This window comes from Pseudophryne corroboree, chromosome 2 (genome assembly GCF_028390025.1).
Source record: "Pseudophryne corroboree isolate aPseCor3 chromosome 2, aPseCor3.hap2, whole genome shotgun sequence".
NCBI classification, from domain to species: domain Eukaryota; kingdom Metazoa; phylum Chordata; class Amphibia; order Anura; family Myobatrachidae; genus Pseudophryne; species Pseudophryne corroboree.
This window is the reverse complement of record NC_086445.1, coordinates 464953775-464978723: the sequence shown is the minus strand read 5'-3', so window position 1 is coordinate 464978723 and position 24949 is coordinate 464953775. Positions and strand designations below refer to the sequence as shown.

The 24949-nt window shown below is 40.4% G+C and overlaps 2 protein-coding genes across 5 annotated transcripts in view; one reads left to right on the top strand and one right to left on the bottom strand.

The window, feature by feature from the left end:
- UXS1 (UDP-glucuronate decarboxylase 1) overlaps positions 1-7409 on the top strand; it is a 144947-nt gene extending 137538 nt beyond the window's left edge. For 2 of the 4 annotated variants that reach the window (XM_063953799.1, XM_063953798.1), the window contains exons 12-16: positions 580-640; positions 1798-1855; positions 5461-5564; positions 6469-6580; positions 6685-7409. In XM_063953799.1, the coding sequence (XP_063809869.1) occupies positions 580-640; positions 1798-1855; positions 5461-5564; positions 6469-6580; positions 6685-6716 (367 nt within the window). In that variant the 3' untranslated portion in view covers positions 6717-7409. Of the gene's footprint in view, positions 1-579; positions 641-1797; positions 1856-5460; positions 5565-6468 lie in introns of all 4 variants that reach the window. The other 2 variants (XM_063953801.1, XM_063953800.1) reach the window with 2 other exon arrangements.
- Positions 7410-12470: 5061 nt separating this feature from the next.
- The window catches only part of ECRG4 (ECRG4 augurin precursor), a 44590-nt gene continuing 32111 nt past the window's right edge, over positions 12471-24949 (bottom strand). The window contains exons 2-5 of the mRNA XM_063953797.1: positions 22484-22593; positions 15468-15515; positions 14930-15087; positions 12471-13703 (exon numbers count right to left, since the gene is read on the bottom strand). Of these exons, the coding sequence (XP_063809867.1) occupies positions 13542-13703; positions 14930-15087; positions 15468-15515; positions 22484-22562 (447 nt within the window). The 5' untranslated portion in view covers positions 22563-22593 and the 3' untranslated portion in view covers positions 12471-13541. The remainder of the gene's footprint in view (positions 13704-14929; positions 15088-15467; positions 15516-22483; positions 22594-24949) is intronic.

Sequence of the window (24949 nt, the reverse complement as noted above, 5' to 3'; positions counted from 1 at the left end):
TAAAATAACCCACCCAAATCTAATTCTCTCTGCAAATGTTATATCTGCCTCCCCTGCAGTGCACATGGTTTTGCCCAACTGCTAAAAAATTTCCTGCTGCGATCAACTTGGAATTACCCCCAGTGTGTATACAGCATTACAACCTAAAACAAAACAACTTATAGGGCAGTATCCTATTAGCTGCTGTGAGTTACTGCAGCTAAAGGATCCCCCAGGACTGTCCTATTATCCCCGTAAGCCGGCACTTATCGGGGATCCTGCTTTGCGTGCTGCAGAATCCCCGATAAGCAGCCACAGGAGACCTGTTATCGGACGCAAACACGTGGATCCGCAGTGTTCTCTCTGATCCCATGTGTTATTGTTCGATAACAGGTGAGTTACCGCAAGGCAAAAAGGGGCTCTAATTGGATAGCCCAATAGCATTATCCGTGTGGTAACATACTGCCCATAGAATACATTTGTAGGCTGGTGGGGTGCACGTCTAATTGCCTGTAAGAATGAAATTTATACGTTAACAATTCTGACAACAGTGTGCATGTGAGTAAGAAACCATTAATACTACTGTCTGTTCTGTTCCAGTGACTTGGTTAATGGACTTGTATCTTTAATGAACAGCAATGTCAGCAGCCCTGTGAATCTGGTGAGTTCTCATTGTGCTTTTATATATTTATTCCCTTCTATTAGGTCTCAGTACATTGGCATAAAAAGTTCTGCTTATGCACTAGCTAGTTACCGATGTGTCCTCATACATCTTGCCTCAATAATGCATGTAGCGGGAGATGCCTGGCGTGAGTGAGCTGACAGGCTCCATTCAACTCCGTTGGCGTCGGGTATCTTTTTTTTTTCTTTTTTGTCGAAAATGCGTCTAATTCACATCGTTGTGCAAATAAGATGCATTTAAATGTAAAAAGTTGCAGTTAAAGGCGTTCAGCGTTACCGAATTATGCCACTACGTGGTGGGACTAGAAGGGCTGTTTAACATGTAGGGAGGCTAGATGTAAGTAGGTGGATACATCTGGAGGTCTTTGCAGTACAAATACAGTCTATGTAACTATGTAACATTTATTCCTGAAAGTTTCCCCTTTGCTTATTTCCTTTACCACCCTTACCAATTTGACTACAGGGTTGGATGACATGTGGCTTTACTTCACTGAACACTAACTTTATTGCATACTGACTGTGGGAGATTCGCAAATTACAACAGATTAAGGACTTCTATACAATTTTATTACATGTTATATCTGCCTTTAAAGGGATAAAGTTTTTCAAATACAATTCTGTTATTGTCGCATTTATTTTGAAAAATAAATACTTGGGGGGGATATCCAATTAACCCCCGGTAATTTACTGGTGCTATTTGTCCCACCGGGGGCTATCTAATTAGCCCCGATAAGCTGACACAAAACCAAATCCTCGGAAACAGCCCCGTTTTCATGCGAGAATGGGGCTGTTTCTACCAAATACACACAGGTTTCACTGAACCTGTGCGTTTTCTGGAGATCAGCTTTTTTTTTTTTTTTTTTTTTTTTTTTTTTTTTTACGGGCGATCCATATTGGACAGCCTGTTTAAAAAAAGAAATTGGTGAAACATCGGAAAAAAGTATGAAAAACCGTTAATTCACTGGTAGATGGATATCCCCCTTATCGGAAAAAAAAGGAATAAAGTACAACTTAAATACTATTATATTTTCAGGAAAGTTTCACAACTTTAAATCTTTTTATGGATTCAGTTTAGCAGCAGATAAGTTAATTGCAGTTTGCAATTAAAGCTGTACTGTACTTTCATTTCTTCCACAGGGGAACCCAGAAGAGCACACAATCCTGGAATTTGCAAGATTAATTAAACACCTTGTTGGTGAGTTATTTTTGCCCTTGAGATATCCTGCCAATTATTGTTTTAGATGTGTAATCATGAAGTGAATAATTACATGGATACCTTAGGGATTGTAATAGGAGCTCTGCTCATAGCAGCTATAGTTATGAATGTAGGCTAACAGGGAAGAGCATACAGTGCCTTGCTAAAGTATTCACTCCCCCCCCCCCCCCCCCCCCATGGCCCCATGGCTTTTTACCTATTTTGTTACATTACAAACTGTAATTTATTTATTATCTGAATTTTGTGATAGATATGCACACATTAGTCTTCAGTTGAAGTGAAATGAGAAAAATTTATATAAAAAAAAATTTGTATAAATAATTTGAAAATTGGCATTTGCATATGTATTCGCCCCTTTGCTGTAAAGCCCCTGAAAAGTTCTGTTGCATCAATTACCTTCAGAAGTCACATAATTAGTGAAATTAAGTCCACCTGTGTGCAGTCTAAGGGCGGTATTCAATTCTGTTCTATTCACCCCCTTCCACAGCCGTTCTGTTTCTGCTGATGGGAGTGGTATAATAATTTCAGCTCGCTACCCCCATGGTAGCGAGGCCACCAAACCCGTTACGCAGTTAAATCTGATTACTATGGGCGCGATAACGGGGATCACTTTAGATAGGAGAATGGGCGTGATATATCATTTGAATACCGCCCAATGTGTCACATGATCTGTTAGTATAAACACACCTTTTCTGAAATGCCCCAGAGGCTGCAACCCCACTAAGCAAGAGGCATCACACCATGGAGACCGAGGAGCTCTCCAAACAAGTCAGGGACACGGTTGTTGAGAAGTACAAGTCAGGGTTGGGTTATAAAAAAATATCCAAATCTTTGACGATCCCCCGCAGCACCATCAAATCCATCATCTTCAAATGGAAAGAACATGGTACTACAACAAACCTGCCAAGAGAGGGCTGGCCAGCAAAACTCACAGACCGGGCAAGGAGGGCATTAATCAGATTGGCGGCACAGAGACCAAAGGTAACCCTGAAGGAGCTACAGAGTTTCATAGCAGAGACTGGTGTATCTACACATGTGACCACAATAAGCCGTACACTCCATAGAGCTAGGCTTTATGGAAGAGTGGCCAGAAAAACACCATTACTTAGTGTTAAAAATAAGAAGGCACGTTTTGAGTTTTCCAAAACGCATGCAGACAACTCCCGAAATGTATGGAGGAAGGTGCTCTAGCCAGACAAGACTAAAATTGAACTTTTCGGCCACCAAGGAAAACACGATGTCTGGCGCAAACCCAACACATCCCATCACCCCAAGAACCCCATCCCCACAGTGAAACATGGTGGTGGCAGCATCATGCTGTGGGGATGTTTTTCAGCAGCAGGGACTGGGAAACTGTTTTGAGTCGAGGGAAAGATGGATGGTGCTAAATACAGGGATATTCTTGAGCAAAACCTGTTTCAGTCTGCCTGTGATTTGAGATTGGGATGGAAGTTCACCTTCCAGCAGGACAATGACCCGAAGCATACTGCTAAAGCAACACTCGAGTGGTTTAAGGGGAAACATTTAAAGGTGTTGGAATGGCCTAGTCAAAGCCAAGATCTCAATCCAATTGACAATATGTGGTCAGACTTAAAGATTGCTGTTCACAAGCTGAAACAATCCAACATGAAGGAGCTGGAGCGGTTTTGCTTGGAGGAATGGGCAAAAGTCCCAGTGGCAAGCTCATCGAGACATAGCCAGAGCGACTTTTAGCTGTAATTGCCACAAAAGGTGGCTCTACAAAGTACTGACTTTAGGGGGGTGAATAGTTGTGCACACTGAAGTTTTCTGTTATTTTGTCCTATTTGTTGTTTGCTTCACAATAAAAAAAAACATCTTCAAAGTTGTAGGCGTGTTCTGTGAATGAAATGATGCAAACCTTCAAACAATCCATTTTAATTCCAGGTTGTGAGGCAACAAAACATGAAAAATGCAAAGGGGGGTGAATACTTTAGCAAGGCACTGTATATACTAACATTTCTATTCACCAGCGCTCATATACATATCCATAAGCTAATTCATAGAAAACATTATGTCACAATCCGCATCAGTGACAGAGCACGCAAGATGAAACCAAATAATCAGAAGAATGTGATAATGTATTCACTATATGAATTTCCTTATGTATCCATTGTTCACCACACCTCCTAGATTGTAAACCCATTTGGGCAGCGCCATCTAGAACTACTGTTTAGGGTCGTTATATGGGAGTATGTTGCATCACAGACTACAGGAAGGCACAGTGTGTTTTATAAAGAATATTGAATAGACACTCCCTTTTCGATATCGTAATTTGAACGGGATTTAGCATATATGTCTTTAGACGGCTGCACAGCACCACTTCCTTTGACTTGTGCGTGGATGTACGGACAGCTGCACAGTCCCACTTCTATTGTTTTTCATTAATGCTAGTATTAATATATGCAATCAACTTGTCATCTCTGACTTGTTTAATGCCTATGTCTTGGTTTGCTGGTTTAAACCAAATGGATTAAAAAAAAAAATATATATATATATATATTTTAATCATGCTGTCTACAGCCACAGCAACGTGACTTCTAAAAAAACAAAAACAAACAAAATGTCTATTAGAAGGGAATCTCCCTGGTATTATTCCACATTCTTATTGTTTGTGCTCTTCATTTGTGAGCTGACCCAATGCAGCACATTTACACACAACTGTGAAATAGGGAGAGTGAACCAAATCGGAGAGGTCCTAAACCTGCCTAGCATCATCTAAGGCTCCAAAAACTCCTCCCCTACCAATCATATAGGACATAATAAGCAGTAAAACATTGGTTTTATTGAAAGATGTAAAATAAATCATATCAAAGCCTAATAACTTTCGAAAGCATTAAAACATGGTTGATCAAGGTTTCGCATACACAGCAGTGTTTCACAGTATTAATATAATCAGATTTTCTATTTTTTTTCTTCATTAAAATATTAATGCAGAAAAAAAAGTCAATCACTGTGCTTACATGGCTGACAGAATACAAGAATTCAACACCAGTGGACAGCAGCAGTATAGCAAGTGCGGTTCCGCTATGAATGGTCGACACTCATTGACATGGTCGACCATGTCAATGTCTTCTTTGGTGTTTTCTGCGTAAAGTGACGGGGAACCCCAATTAGTGCACCACGTCCCCTCGCCATGCTTCGGGCAAGGTGCCTCGCTCGGCTGCGCTTTGCACTGGTTACCGTTCCCAATCGTAGTCCACGTGGATCGTAAAGTATGAAAAAGTTCCAAAAAGGGGGGGGGGATGTGAAAATCTCATGTCGAACATTAGTCCATGTCGACCATGTCAATGTCGACCAATAGTGGTCGACCTAATGAGTGGCGACCTTAACAGTGACCATCTGACCGGATACCACAAGTGCTCGTTTGCTTGAAATGCCCCATTGGGTGACATTTTCTATGTTAGTAAACATTAGCGTGTGTTCTTACAGAAAAAGTATTACTATTAGAGTTAGAAATCGTTTATCTGAATATAATGTAGTTGACAATTGTAAATTTATTTTCCCACAAAACTACCAGGCACCCAATGTTATGCATAATTAGAGTCAGTTGTTTTTCCTTGTAGGGAGTGGTGGAGAAATCCACTTTCTTTCAGAAGCCCAGGATGACCCACAAAGACGAAAACCAGATATCGGGAAAGCCAAGCTTTTACTTGGTTGGGAGCCTGTGGTAAGTATATTTGAAGATAAGCTTGCAGTTTCTTTATTTGAATCCGTATAACTGCATGTTAAAAAAATGAAACCGCTGCTTCACTTCCCTTTCCAGTTCACATATTGCAAGTCAGACTATATAACAATACCCTGAGCATTTTACATGTTTAAAATGGGTTTGTCTACCTCAGCAGCGTTTAATGAAGGTGCTGCTGGACTTCACTGTCGGCAGAAAGCCGATGTCGCCTCTGCCATGTGCCCCTTCTTTTCTGCGTCCCCCCTACATAGGCAGTCACCTCTGCCCTGTATTCTGGCTCTCCTACTCCTGCTGTTCCCACTCACAGTGACATTTAGAGGGATGAGGCCTTTCTATTAGGTTTGGGGGTGGGAGATTGACTATTTGCCATCTTTTCTTGGAATGTGACATTTACACAAGAAAATAAGGTACATGCAACCCTTGATTGAACGTTAAGCTTTTAGAAAACTTAGGGCACAGACCTGCTCTATGTTGTACTGAAGAAGCCTTTCAAAAGTCACTGCTGATCAACACATGCCTATACACTTGTTATGATTGCCCACTATCCTGTGACAGGTTCACACTGAGCAAAAATATATATATATATCATGCGCAGAGAGCGTTAGATTTGGGAGGGGTGTGTTCAAACTGAAATCTAAATTGCAGTGTAAAAATAAAGCAGCCAGTACTTACTCTGCACAGGAACAAAATAACCAACCTTCATCTAATTCTCTCTGCACGTTATGTCTGCCACACCTGCAGTGCACATGGTTTTGCCCAACTGCTAACACATTTGCTGCTACGATCAGGTCTGAATTACCCCCTTAGAGACAGAACTGTTGTGTATGTGTGCTAAAGCTTCTTATAAAATATCAGCCTCTGTTGCTCTTCTATGTTCTCTTCTCAGGTTCCTCTAGAGGAAGGCTTGAACAAAACCATCCACTACTTCAGCAAAGAACTTGAATATCAAGCAAACAACCAGTATATCCCCAAGCCTAAACCAGCCAGAATAAAAAAAGGTAGAATGCGACTGAACTGAACACTCCATAAAGAAGGAAGGCTACTTTGACGGTTTACAGGATGTAATTATTGTTCTCCTTTTCCCCTTTGTTTCTTTTACAAGAAAAGACTTCTGAGGGACATCATGAAGAATAAAACTGGAATTTCCCTATGAAGCTTGCTTTAAAGGAATGGATGTGCCTAAAAACATTGAACTGCAAACATGGCCTTGCACTTTTTCAATTTGTCTTTCTATGTACAGTAGTGTAGGAAACACATGGAAATCTACACATTTTATATATCTTGCTGTGACTGTTTTTGACTACTGTCTCTGGACAGGTCAGCCCTAGCCCCATAACTGGTGGGGCCAGCTAAGCATTGCCGTTCAGTTCTTTTTCAGAGCCTGTGAAGAACAACGGGTTTGAAAACTGGTTTCGTTTGAAGCTGAAGCAACAAATGAAAACAGAAAATGCCAATTTTATTTATATATGTTGAAAGATGTGGGGGTACTTTTACATATTAAATGTATTCTATGCATAAAATGGTAGCAGTGTTGCCAGAGAATCAGCTTTGACATACTGCCGACTTTAATAGGACTCATTTACAGGTAATGATGTTGGAGAGTGTAAAAATGATGTGAGAAAGCTCTATGGGTTTCTTTGTTTTTTGTTGTTTTTGTTTTTTATGGTTTGTTTTTACTTAAACATTATTTTTGGTTTTCTTTTCTTGAAGATTCACCAAGCTGTAAATTTGAATTTAAAAACAGCTATTATAAATAAGAATATTTTGAATCATTATTGTGTTAAGTGTACTCTTGGATAAAAAAATAAAAATAAAGTATTACCAGTTTTTTGTGGTTGAACATGATATTTTATTAAAATAAGAAACATAAGATATTTACTGTAGGCTACTGTAAAAAGTGGCTACTTGTACCAAGTGAGGCTAATTGTAAACTGAATTCTTCCTTTGGGAAGTGCTGCAAAGAACCCATGAATTATGGGAATCGGAAACTGGGGGTGGTGGGCAAATTGAACTGTGTGCTTTGACCTTAGTGATGCCATTTTCCCATATCTCTATTCCAGGCATTCACAACCACGGTCCTCAAGGCACACCAACAGTGCAGGTTTTAGTGATATCCAGGCTGCAGCGCAGATGGTTAAATCAAAATAACTGAGCTACTAGTTAAGTCACCTGTGCTGAAGCCTGGATATCACTAAAACCTGCACTGTTAGTGTGCCTTGAGTACCGTGGTTGGGAATGCCTGCTCTATTCTATCTGTAATGACGTGATTTCCCAAATGAGACCTAGAAACATAGAATTTCACAAATAAGAAACACCTGGCCCATCTAGTCACTTTTTTTTTTTTTTACCTTTTTATAACGTTTTCCCTACTTGATCCTTACACTGGTAAGATTGTAAGTTTCAGTGGTCTCCAGAAAACTTTTTTTATTATATCTATTTTTTGAGTTGCATACAGTAAGTAATGATTGGAGCAGTATTTGCATACCCAATCTTTACTGCAGCTTATATATTATGCAATGCCCCATGTAATTACCAATGCAGTATGTGTCCTGTATGCATTGTGATCATGTGGAAGCATCTGTGTTTGTGCTTATATATTACCAGCAATTTGTCACTGAGGCAGAACTGTACTACAGTAATTATACATGACTGCAAGGGTTCCCAAACTTTCTTGAATGAGGCCACCCTAGAGTATCAGCATTTTTTTCACAGCACCCCTAGCATACATTTTTTATTGATACATTTTGGGGGGAAATTAAATGATGTAAATTGTGCCTACCTGTCATCCTTATATACCACCCAACATGACCCATCCCAGGAGGGACAAAATGCTCTATTTAATGCTCTTAATTTATGATTGCCGTCACCTGTGTTGAAACACCTTTCTTATCAATTAACTATTGTATTTCAGCACAGGTGTGGCAATCATAAATTGAGGGAAGCCCAGGAGCAGAGCATTTTGTCCCTCCTGGAACGGGTCATGTAGAGAGGTATGTCCTTATGTTCAGTTATGTGGTTGTGTACAGTTGTGCCTCTGATTGCCCATATGTTTTATGATTGGCAGCCACTAGCACTGGTTTTGCCTATCACTTTGACAATAAATAATTTGATTTGGTCCTGGCCCACCTACCTGAGGCATCCCTGGCCCACAGTTTGGAAATCACTGCATTACTGTTTTATACTGGCAAATAGACTTGTTTGTCTTGTGCTTAATAATCAGATTCCAAAAGAATGGAATGGAAATACAGGGTGGCTTTTTGAATAGTTGCTTACAGCTAGAAGCTTCAGGTCTCTGTTAGATGACAGAATGTTATTAAAGTTTAATTGCAACTACTGTGCATATAAATGATTGCCACTTGCAAAACACTGCACTAAAATATGTATGCTGTACGTGATTACATAAATTTATGGCATCGGTTTCCTTACCAGGTTACAGCTTAGTGGTCTGTACTGTATGTTGGACAGTTTGTCTTTTTTTTTTACATTTATTTCAATTACTTTGTCACTGTACTGCTGACCTTCCTCATATTTGATACAGTTTTATTTTAACCATTATATGTGTACTCTCTCCCATATCCGCATCCCATGGATCTTTAGCATATACAGTATGACAGTTGATGGTTTATAAGGAAATGTGGCAATTAGGATTCAGGTTCTGTCCAGTGTGCAGCAAAATAATTTGTGGAATATTATAATGAGTAGTATAATGTAAAACTTCCCCCCATTCATTCTGAAATGATAACACTGTTTAGATGAGAGGGTGTGAGTTTTTTGGTTTTAGGGAGTTTCTGTCTCTAAAGCTACTTTTTATTGATGAGCTGCTAAAAGCTGGTCTCTATCCATCTAGATTTTCAAAGTTGAAATAACATAAAAAGGTGAAGGGAGGTAGAGAGTGGAATGGAAAGGAATGTGTCAAGGAAATAAGGGTTTGAAAAGAGCCCTGTCCAGACCATCTGGGCTTTAAATGGGATTGTCTCATTAAAGGTATGTGAGTGGTACAAGCTTGAAGAAGCTCCTTGCAAACCTAAAACCCATTATGGTAATTGTTAATGATTGTGCGCTTTTCAATTACTGATAAAAGTAATGGATTAAACCGGTGTTCCTATTCAATTGTATTATTTAATATAGCTTTAGGTTTGGCAGATTGCTTCCTTGTTTCTTACCTAGGGTCTTTTCACTCTGTGGAAGGTCTACCAGCTGAGAAACAGTGCCACTGATTATCCTGGTAAGCCTAAACCAAGTGTGGCCCAGATTTATCAAGCCTTGGAGAGTGATAAACTGCACAGTGATAAAGTACCAGCCAATGTTACAGGCTGTGTTTGAAATGTTAGTTAGGAACTGATTGGTTGGTACTTTATCACCGTGCAATTTATCACACTCCAAGGCTTGATACATTTCTGTGTGTGTGGGCGGGGTAGAGAATGGAAAATACAGTGTTCTTTTTGGAAGAGGTTGGTAAAGGTTATCAAAGCAAGGCACCGTGTACGTAATAACAATACACTATGTATATACAGATGTGTCATATACCTATTGTCAATACGCCATGAGACGCGAGAAGCTTTCAGCGAGTGAGCCACCAGGCCCTGTTGCAACCTGGTTTTAGCCGAGTGCATCTTTGACCAAATTAGCATCTTTGTCACAGTGTGATACAACAAATCTGCTCCACAAAACTGTACTGATTAATTTGATATGCAGCACTTGTATATCTGCAACGGAGTCTGTATATGAAGCACAACAGAACTTGGCATGAAATAAAAGCAGTGGCTGCTGCATCATAGCACTTAGTATGCAGATTCAGACTCAGTCGCACACAGATGTACAAAGTTTGCATAGCAAATTAATCGGTGCAGTCTCGTAAAGCGTTTTGTGCTAATTTGGGCAAAAAAGATGCTCCGCACAAGCAGAGTCTCACAGGACATAATGTGACTGTGTAAAGTGTGTATGAGGACACATCTGTACAAATAATGTAGATCCCTTGATCTACAGTGAGACTTTCAGCCATATACATGTGGTGCACGCATACAACAATCAGCTAGCACTGCCAGGCCTCAGAGCAGAACTAGAGATGAGGCTTTAGCATCTTCCTCAAAGTTACTTTATATCACACATCTATACATCACTGCACCCCCCCCAAAAAGGAACCAGTTTGGTAAATTTATAAGCAAGGAGGTGGAAATTTAATGTACGGAGAATAGACAACAACGGTGGGCCATCCCGGAAGAGCCACAGAGCTGTACAGTAAGGATGTGGAAATGAAAACGCGTTATAGTACTACAATTTGTTATTAGACAATCTGCTCACAAATGAACAAGTATTTTTCTACACAGACTTCTTACATTTTGTCTTGTTGGGAAGATGCTACTTTTGACATCAGACTTCAGCTCTATCTCTTCACTGTTGGTGGAATATGTGATTGAATACTTGAAACAAGATCACTATTAGGAAATAGATGTTTCTGCACTTTAAAGTTTGGCATAGGTTTACACATTAGGGGTATGATTATGGCTTTAACCCATTCTCTTCTCTATGCTGAGCTGTAAAATACCATATGAGTAGGACCCAGATCCTAAATTGATTTAGAATATGGAAATGCAGTGATTAAAAGTGTCATTTATTTACTTACAAAACACAGGCATTGTACAGCTTTCTGAGATTACTCTTTAACTCATGGTCTAGAACACAGGTTCTCAAACTCGGTCCTCAGGACCTCACACAGTGCATGTTTTGCAGGTCACCCAGCAGGTGCACAGGTGTATCAATTACTCACTGACACATTTTAAAAGGTCCACAGGTGGAGCTAATTATTTCACTTGTGATTCTGTGAGGAGACCTGGAAAACATGCACTGTGTGGGGTCCTGAGGACTGAGTTTGAGAACCTGTGGTCTAGAATAACAATAGAATCCGAATAACGCCTAGGTTGGTATTTAATGTTTGACCTACAGTAGATGTTTTGCCATCACCTGCATTAAACCAAGCATATGGGTTGACATTTATTTGAATGAAAGTGTAATATCTGTATAGGATTCCCTAAAATCACAATCCTGAGCAAGGCAAGTCACCTGGCTGTGCTGTAGGAGAAATGGCAGATGTGGCCACTCACTGGCAGAAGTAAGACTCGTATGATAGGCCCAGCATCATCCTGGGACGTGTCACAGTGGAATACTGCCTCTTTTATTTTTGGGTTCATTGGTATAGTCCTCACAGTAGGAGACAAACCACCTTTTGTAAGTTGTACAGTGTTGCCTTTTTGAAAACTTGCTTTGAATTCTGCAAGTTTGCCAAATCCGTCCATGTTACATTTGCCTATTCTATCTAACGTTCTGTCCTATCACCACTTCCCTACCCCTATTTCTCCATTTTTGTCAGCAGTAGGACTTTTCATACTACAGGTTGAGTATTCGTTATCTAAAATTCAAAAACACACATTTTTGGTTCCCCTACTGAGATAATGACATATATATGTATATTATATGTGTGTATATACACATAATATATGTCATTATTTCAGTAGGGGACCCAAAAATGTGAGATTTTGAAATTTGGATAAGGGATATTCAACCTGTATAATAAACAGAGCCCTGCAAATTGGTTCAAACTCAGAGGACGGCAGAGGGTTTCTTTACTGATGGGAACTGAAAATTAGATTGTGTGGCTATACTATAGTCTAAATGAAGAAGTACTATACTTTTTCACAGGATTTGGAATTATAATCATACAAGTTGGGCAAGCTTAATTTCCTACCAGCACATTAATTTTCAACATAAACTTCAATATATTTTTTTATTTATTTTTATTTTCATTACCTAAATATTACACTATTAACATATGAAGTAACTACTAGAAAGAAGATACACTCCTAAGAAAAGGATTTAAGGCATGTATTGGTGTTTTGTTTCTTTGTTTTTGATTTTTTCCAAGAAATCCCTTTATAGAGTAAATCCATCTCAAGTGGTCCACTTTTGAATTTTACGGCTGATGGACCATTTTTATAATGGTCCATTATTACCCATATAATGTATACCAATAGTTCAAAAACACAAATATTGTCATGTTACTTCCTTCCTCTTGGGAATAGCAGCCATCTTTATATCATGGCAGACAGTGATTTTTCATGTCTGCAGGCATTTATGTAAAGGCAAATACCTTTGGACTGAAAGGTGGTACAGCCTTGGGGCGAAGTTTCGGATACATTTTGGCTTCACATTAATTACCTTATCTCACTTTTTAATGAATGAGAAAAGGTTCTGTAACAGGAAAACATTTATTAAATTATGACTTTACAGGGTTAGAACTCTCAGGTTTCAGTTTCTTATAGGATGTACATATTTTTTTTTTATTTTTTTTTGAGACCTTGCAAGCCAACGTTTGGCAAATGTACTTCCCTGACCTAACCGTTCCTATTTGCTTGCAGAACAGGCCACTCCTTTAGAGAAAGATCCCACGACTATAGTGTTGGTGGAGGTAAAACATAGTTGGGTCTTATAAACACATAACTGGTGTTCACAGGTTCTCTGCATCTGAGGGTAAGATTGACTTTCTTAAGAAGACTGTCCCAGAATAGTAAAAGCATGTTAATCATTTATATGGTGTTACATCAACTGTGTTTATATATAATGCTCTCTGCTTGTATAAAGAATTTTTTTTACAGATCCTTTATTATTACCATAAGAGAATACATCACATCTGGAAAGCATAGTTGCCTGTGCCCAAAAAAATTAGTTCTTCTTCCTAGGTTCTAATTGTGTAGCCAGTATCTAGCGCTGCTAAATGTGACCACTGACAAATAGCTTATGTAACAAATCTACTATAATGACCTCAATACACAAATTAGATAGTGGATCATGGCTTTAAAAAAAATGTTTTATGGTTGTTTTTAAACACCCAGCCAATGTCTACTAGAATGCACCTTCTTAGACATGATATGGTTAATACTTTTCATTTTTGGTAAGTTCCTGAAGCTAATAGTCGTCATAGTTCACTCCGGCTCCATGTCGGAAAGTATACGGATTACGAGGTCCAATAGGTGCATCTTCGTCATAGTGGTGCTGGTGGAAACCTCCATAGTACTCATTACCAGCACGACCTTGATTCATCCAGTAAGACATATCATCTTCATATTTCTGTGGTAAAAATGAAAGATTATATGGCATATGTTACTCTTGTTTTGTCTTCCAGTAAATGTATTGGGTTGGCAGATGACTGCAGAAGTATATGTTTCAAATGGACGTCTTTGCAGCACAGGGGCACAGGCTCACTGGCACTGGGCAGTACTTCATTCAACTCAATGCTCGGCTCATAAAAGTGCACAGCTAGGTTTCTATCTCAATTTATCAAAATGTACTAAAATATATCTCTAATTATTTTCCATAAAATTCTGTAATTGCTGCATGAAGGTAGTGTTAATGGAGTACTGTACCGCATGTTACCATCATTTAAAAATCAATGTGTTAACAATTTGATCAAAAGAGAAGTAATGATTGTTTAGCAATGCATATAAAAAAGTGCTTTGGTATCAAGCACATGGTTTAAGTATATGTACAGTATATGCACACACTGGTGTATTTATAATAGGGGCTGTGTGTGCTGTGCACACAGGCCCCTAAAGTCCAGGGGGCCCACACCACACAAGCTGCACACGTTTTTTGAGTACTTACCCCTTCAGAGTTCCGCCGACAGCAGCCATTTTGCCGGCGTCTTGCGCATGCACAGTAGAGAAATCGCCCAGAGATATGTGCATTGGAGTCTGAGCCTTCTAGCACTCAGACTCTCTACAGCTTTATGCTGCTGCTGGGACGGAGGAGGCTGAACAGGTGAGCAAAACAGTAGTGTAATTTGGTTTTGCGTATGTGGCGCCAACTAGCCCCATCCCTAACCACGTTGGGCAGTAAAAACAGGCAGCTGGTTTTGCTACAGATGTTTCATCAATTGCTTGTTATGTACCTCAGTCTGTACACTCCCCCAATTGTCTCTCTGATAGCTTTACATGGCTGTGCTGCTTCTTGTACTACAGTATATTGCTTATCTTAACAGATCCTGCAGCATATCCCTAAAACACACACACCCCTGAGCCGAACCCTAATAATTACCAGCAGAATGTGTAGGGATGCTAACTACATCCTGTATAGGAAATGTGATTTTTTTTTTTTTATTATACGCCTCTCTATTTGAGAAAATACAATAACATTAATTTGCACTCTTTTTGAATATTTCTTACCCATTTGTTTGTGACCCATATTGGTATCTGGGTTTCCTCTAAATCCTCTTTTGTAGACTGCAATGTCCCCTACTCTCCCAAGCCACCTGATGCATGCATGATGGACAGTTGTGCAATATTACAATTACTTACAGTTTCATCAAAGCCCATGTAGAGGAATTGTTGGTACCACTGCTGCACTTCAGGCCGACTCCGGTCCCAGAGCTGGCGCTTTGGTCGCTTTAGTGTATTTAAAAATTCATTTGCTTTGTTTCCTTCTACAGCCACAATGGTTTTGGCAGGTTCCTTGGCTACATCCAGTCATCAAGGAATAACAAAAAGTAAACTCAGAAATGAAAATCACAATGTTCTTTTCTTTTAATATGTTTATGTTCCACACACTTTAATACATAATACAGGGGTTTTGTTCCCAACCACGGTCCTCAATGCACACTACCAGTCTAGGTTTTAAGAATAGCCATACTTGAGCATAGGTGACTTAATTAGTATTTAAGTTAATTTGATTAGATCATCTGTGCTTAAGCCTGGATATTCCTAAAATCTTGACTGTTAGTGTGCCTTAAGGACCAAGATTAGGAACACTGACATAATAAGTCAAAAAGAAAATGTTAATATAAATGTTCCATTATTAACAATCCTGCAAAATGGTCTCTATTGACATGGAATTTACCTTCTCTTTTCTGGAGCATCAATCGGAGTTTGTTCCCACTTGAAAGATCTAGAAATATGAAATATATTTAGTATAGCCTGCTATAAAGGCTGGTTAAAGTACATGTGTATCGCTAATTTAAAAAAAAAAATATTTCATGTAAAAGTTTCTAAAATAGTGAAAAGTAGCACAACTTAATATTGATTCTAACTATTTAGCAAAATCGTCAGTTGAAAGAGATCACTGAGCGTACAGAGTTTTCCTTTTCATTTTGAAGTAGGCAGTATTAATCAGGCATAGCTTTACATTGCTGTGATATAAGCCTAATTATTGCCCGGGCAGCCAAGCAATACTGGCCTGGAGCAGTTACAGTAAACCGACTTCCAGCCTCTCTACATCTATGTAGGACAGCTACAAACATAAGCAGTGGAACTTAGATCACAGTTCCACACACAAAAAAAAACAATTAAAACACAAAAACCTTTAAACAATCAAAATGCTTAATTTTTTTCATCATATTCTGCTACCCATTTTCTCTGGCATTAGGGCATATTGCCCTTTACTAAATCAGCTCATAGGCAGATTCAAAGCAGCTGTTGCACACTGTTGGATATATTTTGTGTGATGACGTAATATTGCTTTGAATGCAGCCTTTTAAAACCGAATAGTAAACTATCCTGTAGCAAATGTTCCCCTTGATATCAAATACAATACATGCTTCCTAGCATAATATTCTGAAGTGATAGAGAATCATGAAGTTTTATGTACTTTTTGAGGAGATCAAATTCCATTGAAACCATTTCTCCATGTAATAAAGAAGTGCGTCCTCTCATTTAAAGGTGCATTATCATCTAAGAAAAATTCTGATATGGCCCATTTCCTGGCCATGGGTCTAGGGCAGCTACATGCAGATTTTTATTTTTTTCCGGGAATCTGCCGGTTCTGTAATAGGGTACCAGCAAGTCTTGTTAACCAGTATAAAATGGCTACAAACTAATGGTTCTCTACTATGAGCAACCTGAACAATGATATGTGGCTTGTGTCTAAACATGGACCAAGCTGGGGTAGATCTGTGCAACATTGTGCAACACCACTTAGATACACCAAGTGTAACTTGCAGGCCGTCCTTTGGTTTATGCTCGCTATAAGTGGTCCAAAAGTCAACTCCATCATGATTTTTCACAAGCAAGAAATTGTATCATCCAGTTTTGTCCAGGAGCATAAAACAGATGCACCCTTGGGATTTGATGACTGTTCTGAAGGGGACAGGGAATTCCTGCCCCGAGTTTGCCTGCAAGTCAAGCTACAAGGTCCATTGTTTCCCACACTGCAGATAATCTCAATGCAGATTTGCCAAACCACTCTATTAGAAGAATGTTGATGTGTAACAGCAAGCAGTGTTTGGTCATGTTTAATCTGATCCTTTAACTCTGTGTTACCCTGCCTATGTTTCCTGAAGACTGGTCCAGATTGAGCAATGCGCTTGCTCTTTCGTATACTGTGCCATTGGACTTCCCGATTCCTTCAGTAAATATTGGACCGAATGATGAGTTGCTTAATGTCTCCTTTCAAAGATGATTGGTGGATTGAATTAAAGTGATGTTATTTGCTGGGCATTCAAATTTCCTTGGAGGGACTCATAGCTATTTTTATTCACCTTCACAACCACTTTTCATTAGTGTCAGACCTTGTGGAAATAGACTGCTACATACAGTACATTAGCTTGTATTAGCTCGTACCAGCTGCGTGCTTCCAGAAATCAGTGCAGCTGGGTAAGTTTTATATGCTCAAGAAAGAGAAAAATTGCATAGAGATGGGTGGATGTCTTTATGGTGGTGGTTGAAAGCACAAGTACCCAGAATTGCAAATATAGGAGCCACTGGTAGGAAGCATTGCTCAGTGGAATAGAGGAAAGTTCAGTTTCACTGGTGCCATTCTTTCGCCACGTTCCTGTAATTAAAGTTGTACATAGAATTCCCCCAAACCATACAGGATTCATAGCTTTGTACATTGCCTGCAAATTGGAATTGCACTTGTGTCTGAATATCAAGCTAATGGCTGTAAAAGGTGTGTATTTCTGACCCCAATGCCTGTGATCCCCAAGACTATCCATATACTAATGTGTTTCAGTTGGGAGTTGATCTTATTAAGCGTCATCCACAGCCTGTTGCAGGTTGCCCCTGTGGCCAATATTGGTAGATAGTGGGGCAGATGTAATAAGCCTGTAGTAGTGATAAAGCAGTGATACGTGCAAGGTGATAACGCACCAGCCAATCAGCTCCTAATGGTCATTTTACATATTGGAGCTGATTGGCTAGTGCGTTATCACCTTGCACTTATCACTGCTTTATCACTTCTTCAGGCTTAATACATCTGCCCCTCAGTGTAATATTAATTGAACAGTTGATGATGTGTCAGCTATTTTACATGGATACCAATGTACATTATGTATACTCAATGTAATGAGATCTAAAACAGAACTCCCCTAAAGCAGTAAGGGTTCTCTACAGTGGAGGAAATGCCACTGTGCTTATTGGTGAAGTTTGATCATCCCTATTCACTTTGAATGTTATTTACAACAATTTTGGATAGCTAAAAACAATCAATAATGGTTTGCCACTTCTCAGGAAAGTGTGACCACTGTATTTTAACTTCTGAGAAAAAATGGCACCATGGCACACGGAATGGCAGCTGTCAGGTAACTTTACCATTGGCAGTCGACGACAGGCTGATTTGTCTAGAATTCGGTTCTGTTGTTCTACAGAAATTAACATGCTTATGCTTCTCTCTTGCATCTGGGCAGAAATGGATTAAGAACCTGCGAGGCCATAGGAAATATACTGGTCTGGTCCCCTTCCCACATCCCTTTGTCAAAATAAACCAGGCTGAAAATGAATGACTGCAAAGCCCTCATGTAGATTATTTATTTTACATAATGAATAATCTATTACTTTGGGGTGATTGGTTTGTTAGCAGATAGAACTTATCTGTCAAAAAAAAGTTTGATCCGACAATCTTTAACTTCAGTTTTGGACCACTATTCTTTGGAAAGCTCTTCAGTGCTGGTCATTCGGTGGACAGGCAAACTGTCATTAGGGTTAGTCCTCTGCATTTTGTACTTGTAAACATTGTCACTATTTACATTCCATACTAGACCCATGCTATTTTACACTGTATGTGTAAGAGGAATAGTGATGAAGAAAAGTTTGAACATTTAAATCAACTCTACTTGTTCTTTAAGATAATAGAAATGCTCTCTAAAGGCTGATCAATTCATGTGTTGTCATGAATCATCATTTGCCCTGTTTATTGTATAAAAAACTATAGACACTACAAGGTTGTGGGTTTTTGCAACACTTGTGTGTGTGGTTGGAGAGGAGGAAATAATCACATGACGTTTAACACAGCTGCTGTAGGAGTTTTATTTTACATTCCTTTTGCATACAGTAACAGTATATGAAATTTTTTACCTTAAGGATCAGTCAACCTTTAAGAAACATGAGCTGTTTTGTTGGTAAATTGATCGTTACACATTTCAGGGCATTGGGAACTCCTGCCAAATATTTCTCATCTAGCCAAATAAATCAGGATTCTAGATAAGAAAATCTCTTTAGTCACCATCTACTTTTTTGTGCCCATGAGCAGGACTCTACAGCCACACATTGTTGTGGTCTATATGTGTGGGTGTTACGGTACCGACCGCTCTGTGAGTCCAACCAAAGTCCGCAATTTACGGTATACCCACAGTGCCTGAAGAGTAATATACATAATGAGCTCTGTCATTGATGGTTGTGCTACTCACTTGAGCCTGGTACTGAATAAAGCAGTTCTGGAACATACACTGACGTGGACATTCTTTGGGGTATATGCAATTAGCGGCAAATTATCGCCGTTTTTTAATTCGACACAATTCGACAGGTGAATTCCGGCAGGTGGCTTCCGGAATTCAACATATTCAATGAAAAACAGATTCGACAGTCCCGCGGGCGAAAAATGGCCGATTTGCCAGATTTTGCCGCGATTTAAAAAAAATGGCGTGGGGTCCCCCCTCCAAAGCATAACCAGCCTCGGGCTCTTCGAGCTGGTCCTGGTTCTAAAAATGCGGGGAAAAAATTGACAGGGGATCCCCCGTATTTTTAAAACCAGCACCGGGCTCTGCGCCTGGTGCAAAAAATACGGGGGACAAAAGAGTAGGGGTCCCCCGTATTTTTTACACCAGCATCGGGCTCCACTAGCTGGACAGATAATGCCACAGCCGGGGGTCACTTTTATACAGTGCCTTGCGGCCGTGGCATTAAATATCCAGCTAGTCACCCCTGGCCGGGGTACCCTGGGGGAGTGGGGACCCCTTCAATCAAGGGTTCCCCCCCCCAGCCACCCAAGGGCCAGGGGTGAAGCCCGAGGCTGTCCCCCCCATCCAAGGGCTGCGGATGGGGGGCTGATAGCCTTGTCAAAATTGAAAGAATATTGTTTTTTCCAGTAGTACTACAAGTCCCAGCAAGCCTCCCCCGCAAGCTGGTACTTGGAGAACCACAAGTACCAGCATGCGGGAGAAAAATGGGCCCGCTGGTACCTGTAGTACTACTGGAAAAAAAATACCCAAATAAAAACAGGGGACACACACCGTGACAAGTACAACTTTATTACACACTGCCGACACACATACATACTTACCTATGTTGACACGCCGACTGCCACAGTCTCCGACAATCCGAGGGTACCTGTGAAAAAAATTATACTCACCTGCCAGTGTCCAGAGATAAATCCACGTCCAGAGATAATCCTCGTACTTGGCAAAAAAAAAAACACGAACACCCGAACCACCAGACTGAAAGGGGTCCCATGTTGACACATGAGCACCCTTTCCCCGAATGCCGGGACATCACGTGACTCCTGTCACTGAGGTCCCTTCAGCCAATCAGGAAGCGCTACTCCGTGGCGCTCACCTGATTGGCTGCGCGCGTCTAAGCTCAGACAGCGCATCGCACAGCTGCCTCCATTACTTTTAATGGTGGGAACTTTGCCGTCAGCGGTGGGGTTACCCGCGGTCAGCGGGTAACCCCACGGCAATATTCTTTCAATTTTGAAAAGGCTATCAGCCCCCCCATCCGCAGCCCTTGGATGGGGGGGACAGCCTCGGGCTTCACCCCTGGCCCTTGGGTGGCTGGGGGGGGGACCTCTTCATTGAAGGGGTCCCCACTCCCCCAGGGTACCCCGGCCAGGGGTGACTAGTTGGATATTTAATGCCACGGCCGCAGGGCACTGTATAAAAGTGACCCCGGGCTGTGGCATTATCTGTCCAGCTAGTGGAGCCCGATGCTGGTGTAAAAAATACGGGGGACCCCTACTCTTTTTGTCCCCCGTATTTATTGCACCAGGCGCAGAGCCCGGTGCTGGTTTTAAAAATACGGGGGATCCCCTGTCAATTTTCCCCCCGCATTTTTAGAACCAGGACCAGCTCGAAGAGTCCGAGGCTGGTTATGCTTTGGAGGGGGGACCCCACGCCATTTTTTTCCTGAATTTTACCATTCCATCTAAAAAAAATATATATATATAAATAATACTTGTGCCTCCAAAAAAGACAAACCAAGTACCTAATCCCTTCTAATATAAATAGATATGCTATTATCAATAAAAAAAACACACAAAAAAACAAGTTTTAATTTTTTTTTATTCGTTTCACCCACCAAAGTGTGGCGGATTGAAAATGTCGAATTTACTGTCTAAAAGCACTGTTGTCGAATTTCCAAACTTCAATTGAATACACTTTGGTCGAATTGCAGCACTTGTATCATTGCAGAAAAGTCGAATTTGACAAAAGTCGAATTTCAAAAAGTCGAATTTTGAAAGTCCGTTTTTTGGACGGAAAGTACTGAATTGCATTGACGATTTTTTTGGGGGGGCGAAAAAGTCCCGAAATTCGACAATTTCGGGAATTCGACCGCAATTGCATATACCCCTTTATCTCTGATATGCATTGTATATCCTTTCCTACTACTTCAGTCCTCACTATACCCTGCCCCATATCTCAGTGGTACAACTGCTACGCAAGTAATCATATACAGCTAATGAATGACACTTATTATTATTGCACATTGACAGATTTGTTTTTTTTGTGATCCTTATATTTACTTCTGATGATTTTAAACATACGAGTAACAGCATAATATGTGAGTGATCAAAGTAGGGGGTTTGTGTACGTAAAGCAAACCTCTCACTTTCTGCATATATTATGATGTATAAATACATAGCAAGTGACACCATACTGATGACTGCATTACAGCAAGAACGAGTAATCTTCACAACCTGCATCAATGCCACAACGGAGAGACAAGCTTGCAGTGGTCTCCATTAAGGCTGGTTTAATAATAAGAACAATGAGAACACATTGCAGTCTGGGCAGAAGTCCTTCAGCATATTCTGGAGCTTTTATTAAAATGTATGACAGATGACACTGCTGCTATACATCTAGGGGTAAATTTACTAAGATGGGAGTTCTATTTAAGATGGGATGTTGCCCATAGCAACCAATCAGATTTCAGGTATTATCTTTTAGAAGGTGCAAGATGTAAGAGAAGTAGAATCTGACTGGTTGCTATAGGCAACATCCCATCTTAAATAGAACTCCCATCTTAGTAAATGTACCCCCTAGTGTCTTATTTCTGCCAATTAGCCTGATTAATACATGACCATAGCAAATTGTTAGATTGTTAGAACATACAGTAGTTGCACATTATATACAGTAATATGTAACATTTAATAATGCAGCCACCTAATATTTCCACCAATATACAGTACTGCAGTAAAGGTGCTTCCCAAAGCTTTGCATAATATGTGGACAAAGTAGAAAAAATGGATGGGAAGAACTACTAAAATAAGATTTATGTTCCGCTTTATTAATATTTCCTTTTTTTCTATTTTGCAGAAATTGTGGATTTGTTTCAAAGGTGCATTTCTAGTTCTCATTGTGTGCAAGAAGTATACCTCTTCCAAGCAGAATAATAATATGTAATAGGCAGCTACAGCATAATACTCACCAGGGCATACAAGTACAATAACAAGTACCAAGACCAAACAGGAGACTCCAAAGCGCCTCAAGAAGGTGAGAAGTCCCATCTTGTTGGTGAAGAAACCTTTTCCTCGTTACCTAGAACAGTATGGGCAATAGTCAATAAGAAAACTCAGTAAGTTCCCATGCCAGTATAATGCCATTAAGTAGGTGGGAATGAAGGGGAGGCACAGAACTGAATAACATCTTCAGCAGTGACCCCATTTGCGAAAAGGTTATTTCAGTTCATCCTAATGAATGCAGGCAGTAATCAGCGTGTGCATATGACATCTAGATGGAAACACATAATTTGTTTTTCTTGGGCTTGTGCACAGTGATTTGTATGCACACTGCCTGTGATATTGAAAGTTCTATGCAAATCAACTGGAAAACTAATAGACTTCATCATGGCTACAGATGAGCACAATTTTCAAAGTATTTGCAAAACAGTTGCCTAGTTCCACCTTGTGTCCATGATTTAGGGCAGTGATGGCTAACCTTGACACTCCAGCTGTTGTTGAACTAAGCTGTTGTTGAACTACACATCCCAGCATGCCCTGCTACAGTTTTGCTATTTGTCCATGCTAAAACTGATGCAGGGCATGCTGGGATGTGTAGTTCAACAACAGCTGGAGTGTCAAGGTTAGCCATCACTGATTTAGGACGTTTCTCTGGCAGAATGTGGTTTGAAGTGGTTCTAGTCATACTGCAACCACACTAAACATCACAATACATTGGCAGTTGTCATCCCAGCTAAATTCATTACACAAAATGTGACTGTACATACACAGTACAATGCACAAGGGCAAAGCAAAAGGCGGATGTCATTTTGCATTAAGGCTCATCAGTATTTGCATATGCATAAGCACTGGCATGCAGCATGCATATTGTTTAAGTCATTGTCTACCAGAATGAATTAACCGTGGCATATGTATAACGCATTTAATTATTGTTTTAATGAATAATTTTAAAAAAGTAGCTTTTCCTAAAAAGAGGATGACTGATAAGACAATCAGTCTCTTTACGTTGGGAATAGTCTTCCGTTTGAATAACGTGACCAAAATGTAGAAAACAGATACAAAATTGGTTGAATAAAATGTGTTAGGGCCAACGACTGTGGCTTATGACAGTTACAGTACCGCAGGCAGCCATGTTCTGACAGACATTCTGCACAACCATAGGGCTGGTCTAATGTCTGATGTGTGTTTGGTGCATGATTGTACGTAAGCTTATCAGCTGCGGCATTGGCATACATTTGCAGTCACTGCTGCATTAGTGTCCATATAGGGGTCCAGCCAGCCCTGGCAAAGTAAGGGACTGGTGCCCCCCCCCCCCCCCCCCCCTTCCGCCCTGGTCTGGTTTATCCCTTTGCCAGATATATTCACTTTCACAACTTCAAGCCTTTAATGCCAATTGCTGTTCTTTTTAACCACTTGCCTGGCTTGGTTGCATGTGATGCAATTGGAGCCAGAAGAACATTACCTGGCTTGGTCGCATCACATATGATCAGCTGTCCCCCGAAGTGTGCAGCCCCCCGGCTCCCGCAGCTGCCTCCACTTGTGCCCCGCACCCAGCAGACATCACTCACGGAATCATGCCCCAGAATGCAGTGCAGCCAGTATTCTGGAGCACATGTTCCGGGGATGCACAGAGCATCCCTGCACAATTTAGCTGCTCTCAGCATGTGTAGGGTTCAGCTTCAACATTGAGGGACTGTATATACCCATGGGGGTGAGGGTGGAGTGTTAGACTTCAGGGGGATCTGTAACCAGTGAGGGGGGGGGGGAAGAGGAGAAATATAAAGAAAAATTATGATGGGGGGGTGTTAAAATAATTCAAAAAGTATATACATTGGCCATGGGAGGGGGGCTCCAAAACAGTTTTGTTAAAGGTGGTGGTGGTGGTGGTGGTGGTGTTATAAACCATGTTAGCTTTTCTTTTACTATGACAGGGGTTTGTGGGCGCACTATTATTAGATTTTTAGACTATTGGGGGGTCTATTGTCATTGGGGGGTGAAAATGTATTTTATACCTATGGACACGGGGGTTTGGGGGGGTGCAAAACACCCCCATGATATATATTTTTATAAATACATTGCATCTTGCCTCATGTTTCACCCTAAAATATTGCCTGTGTTCCCTGTTTGTTCTTGCACTAGTACACCTTTGCCTACAGGCATACATGCCCTTATTTATCAATGAGTGATAAATTTCACTGTGAGTGATAAATTGCACCAGCCAATCAGCTCCTAACTTCCATGTCACAGGCCGGGTTTGAAAAATGACAGGAACGGATTGGCTGGTGCTATTTATCACTCACGGGGAAATTTATCACTCATTGATAAATAATGGCATGTATGCCTGACCTGTAGGCAATGGTGTACTAGTGCAAGAACAAACAGGGAACACAGGCAATAGTATGATACCCTGGTTGTTGGGGTGCCGGCAGTCACAT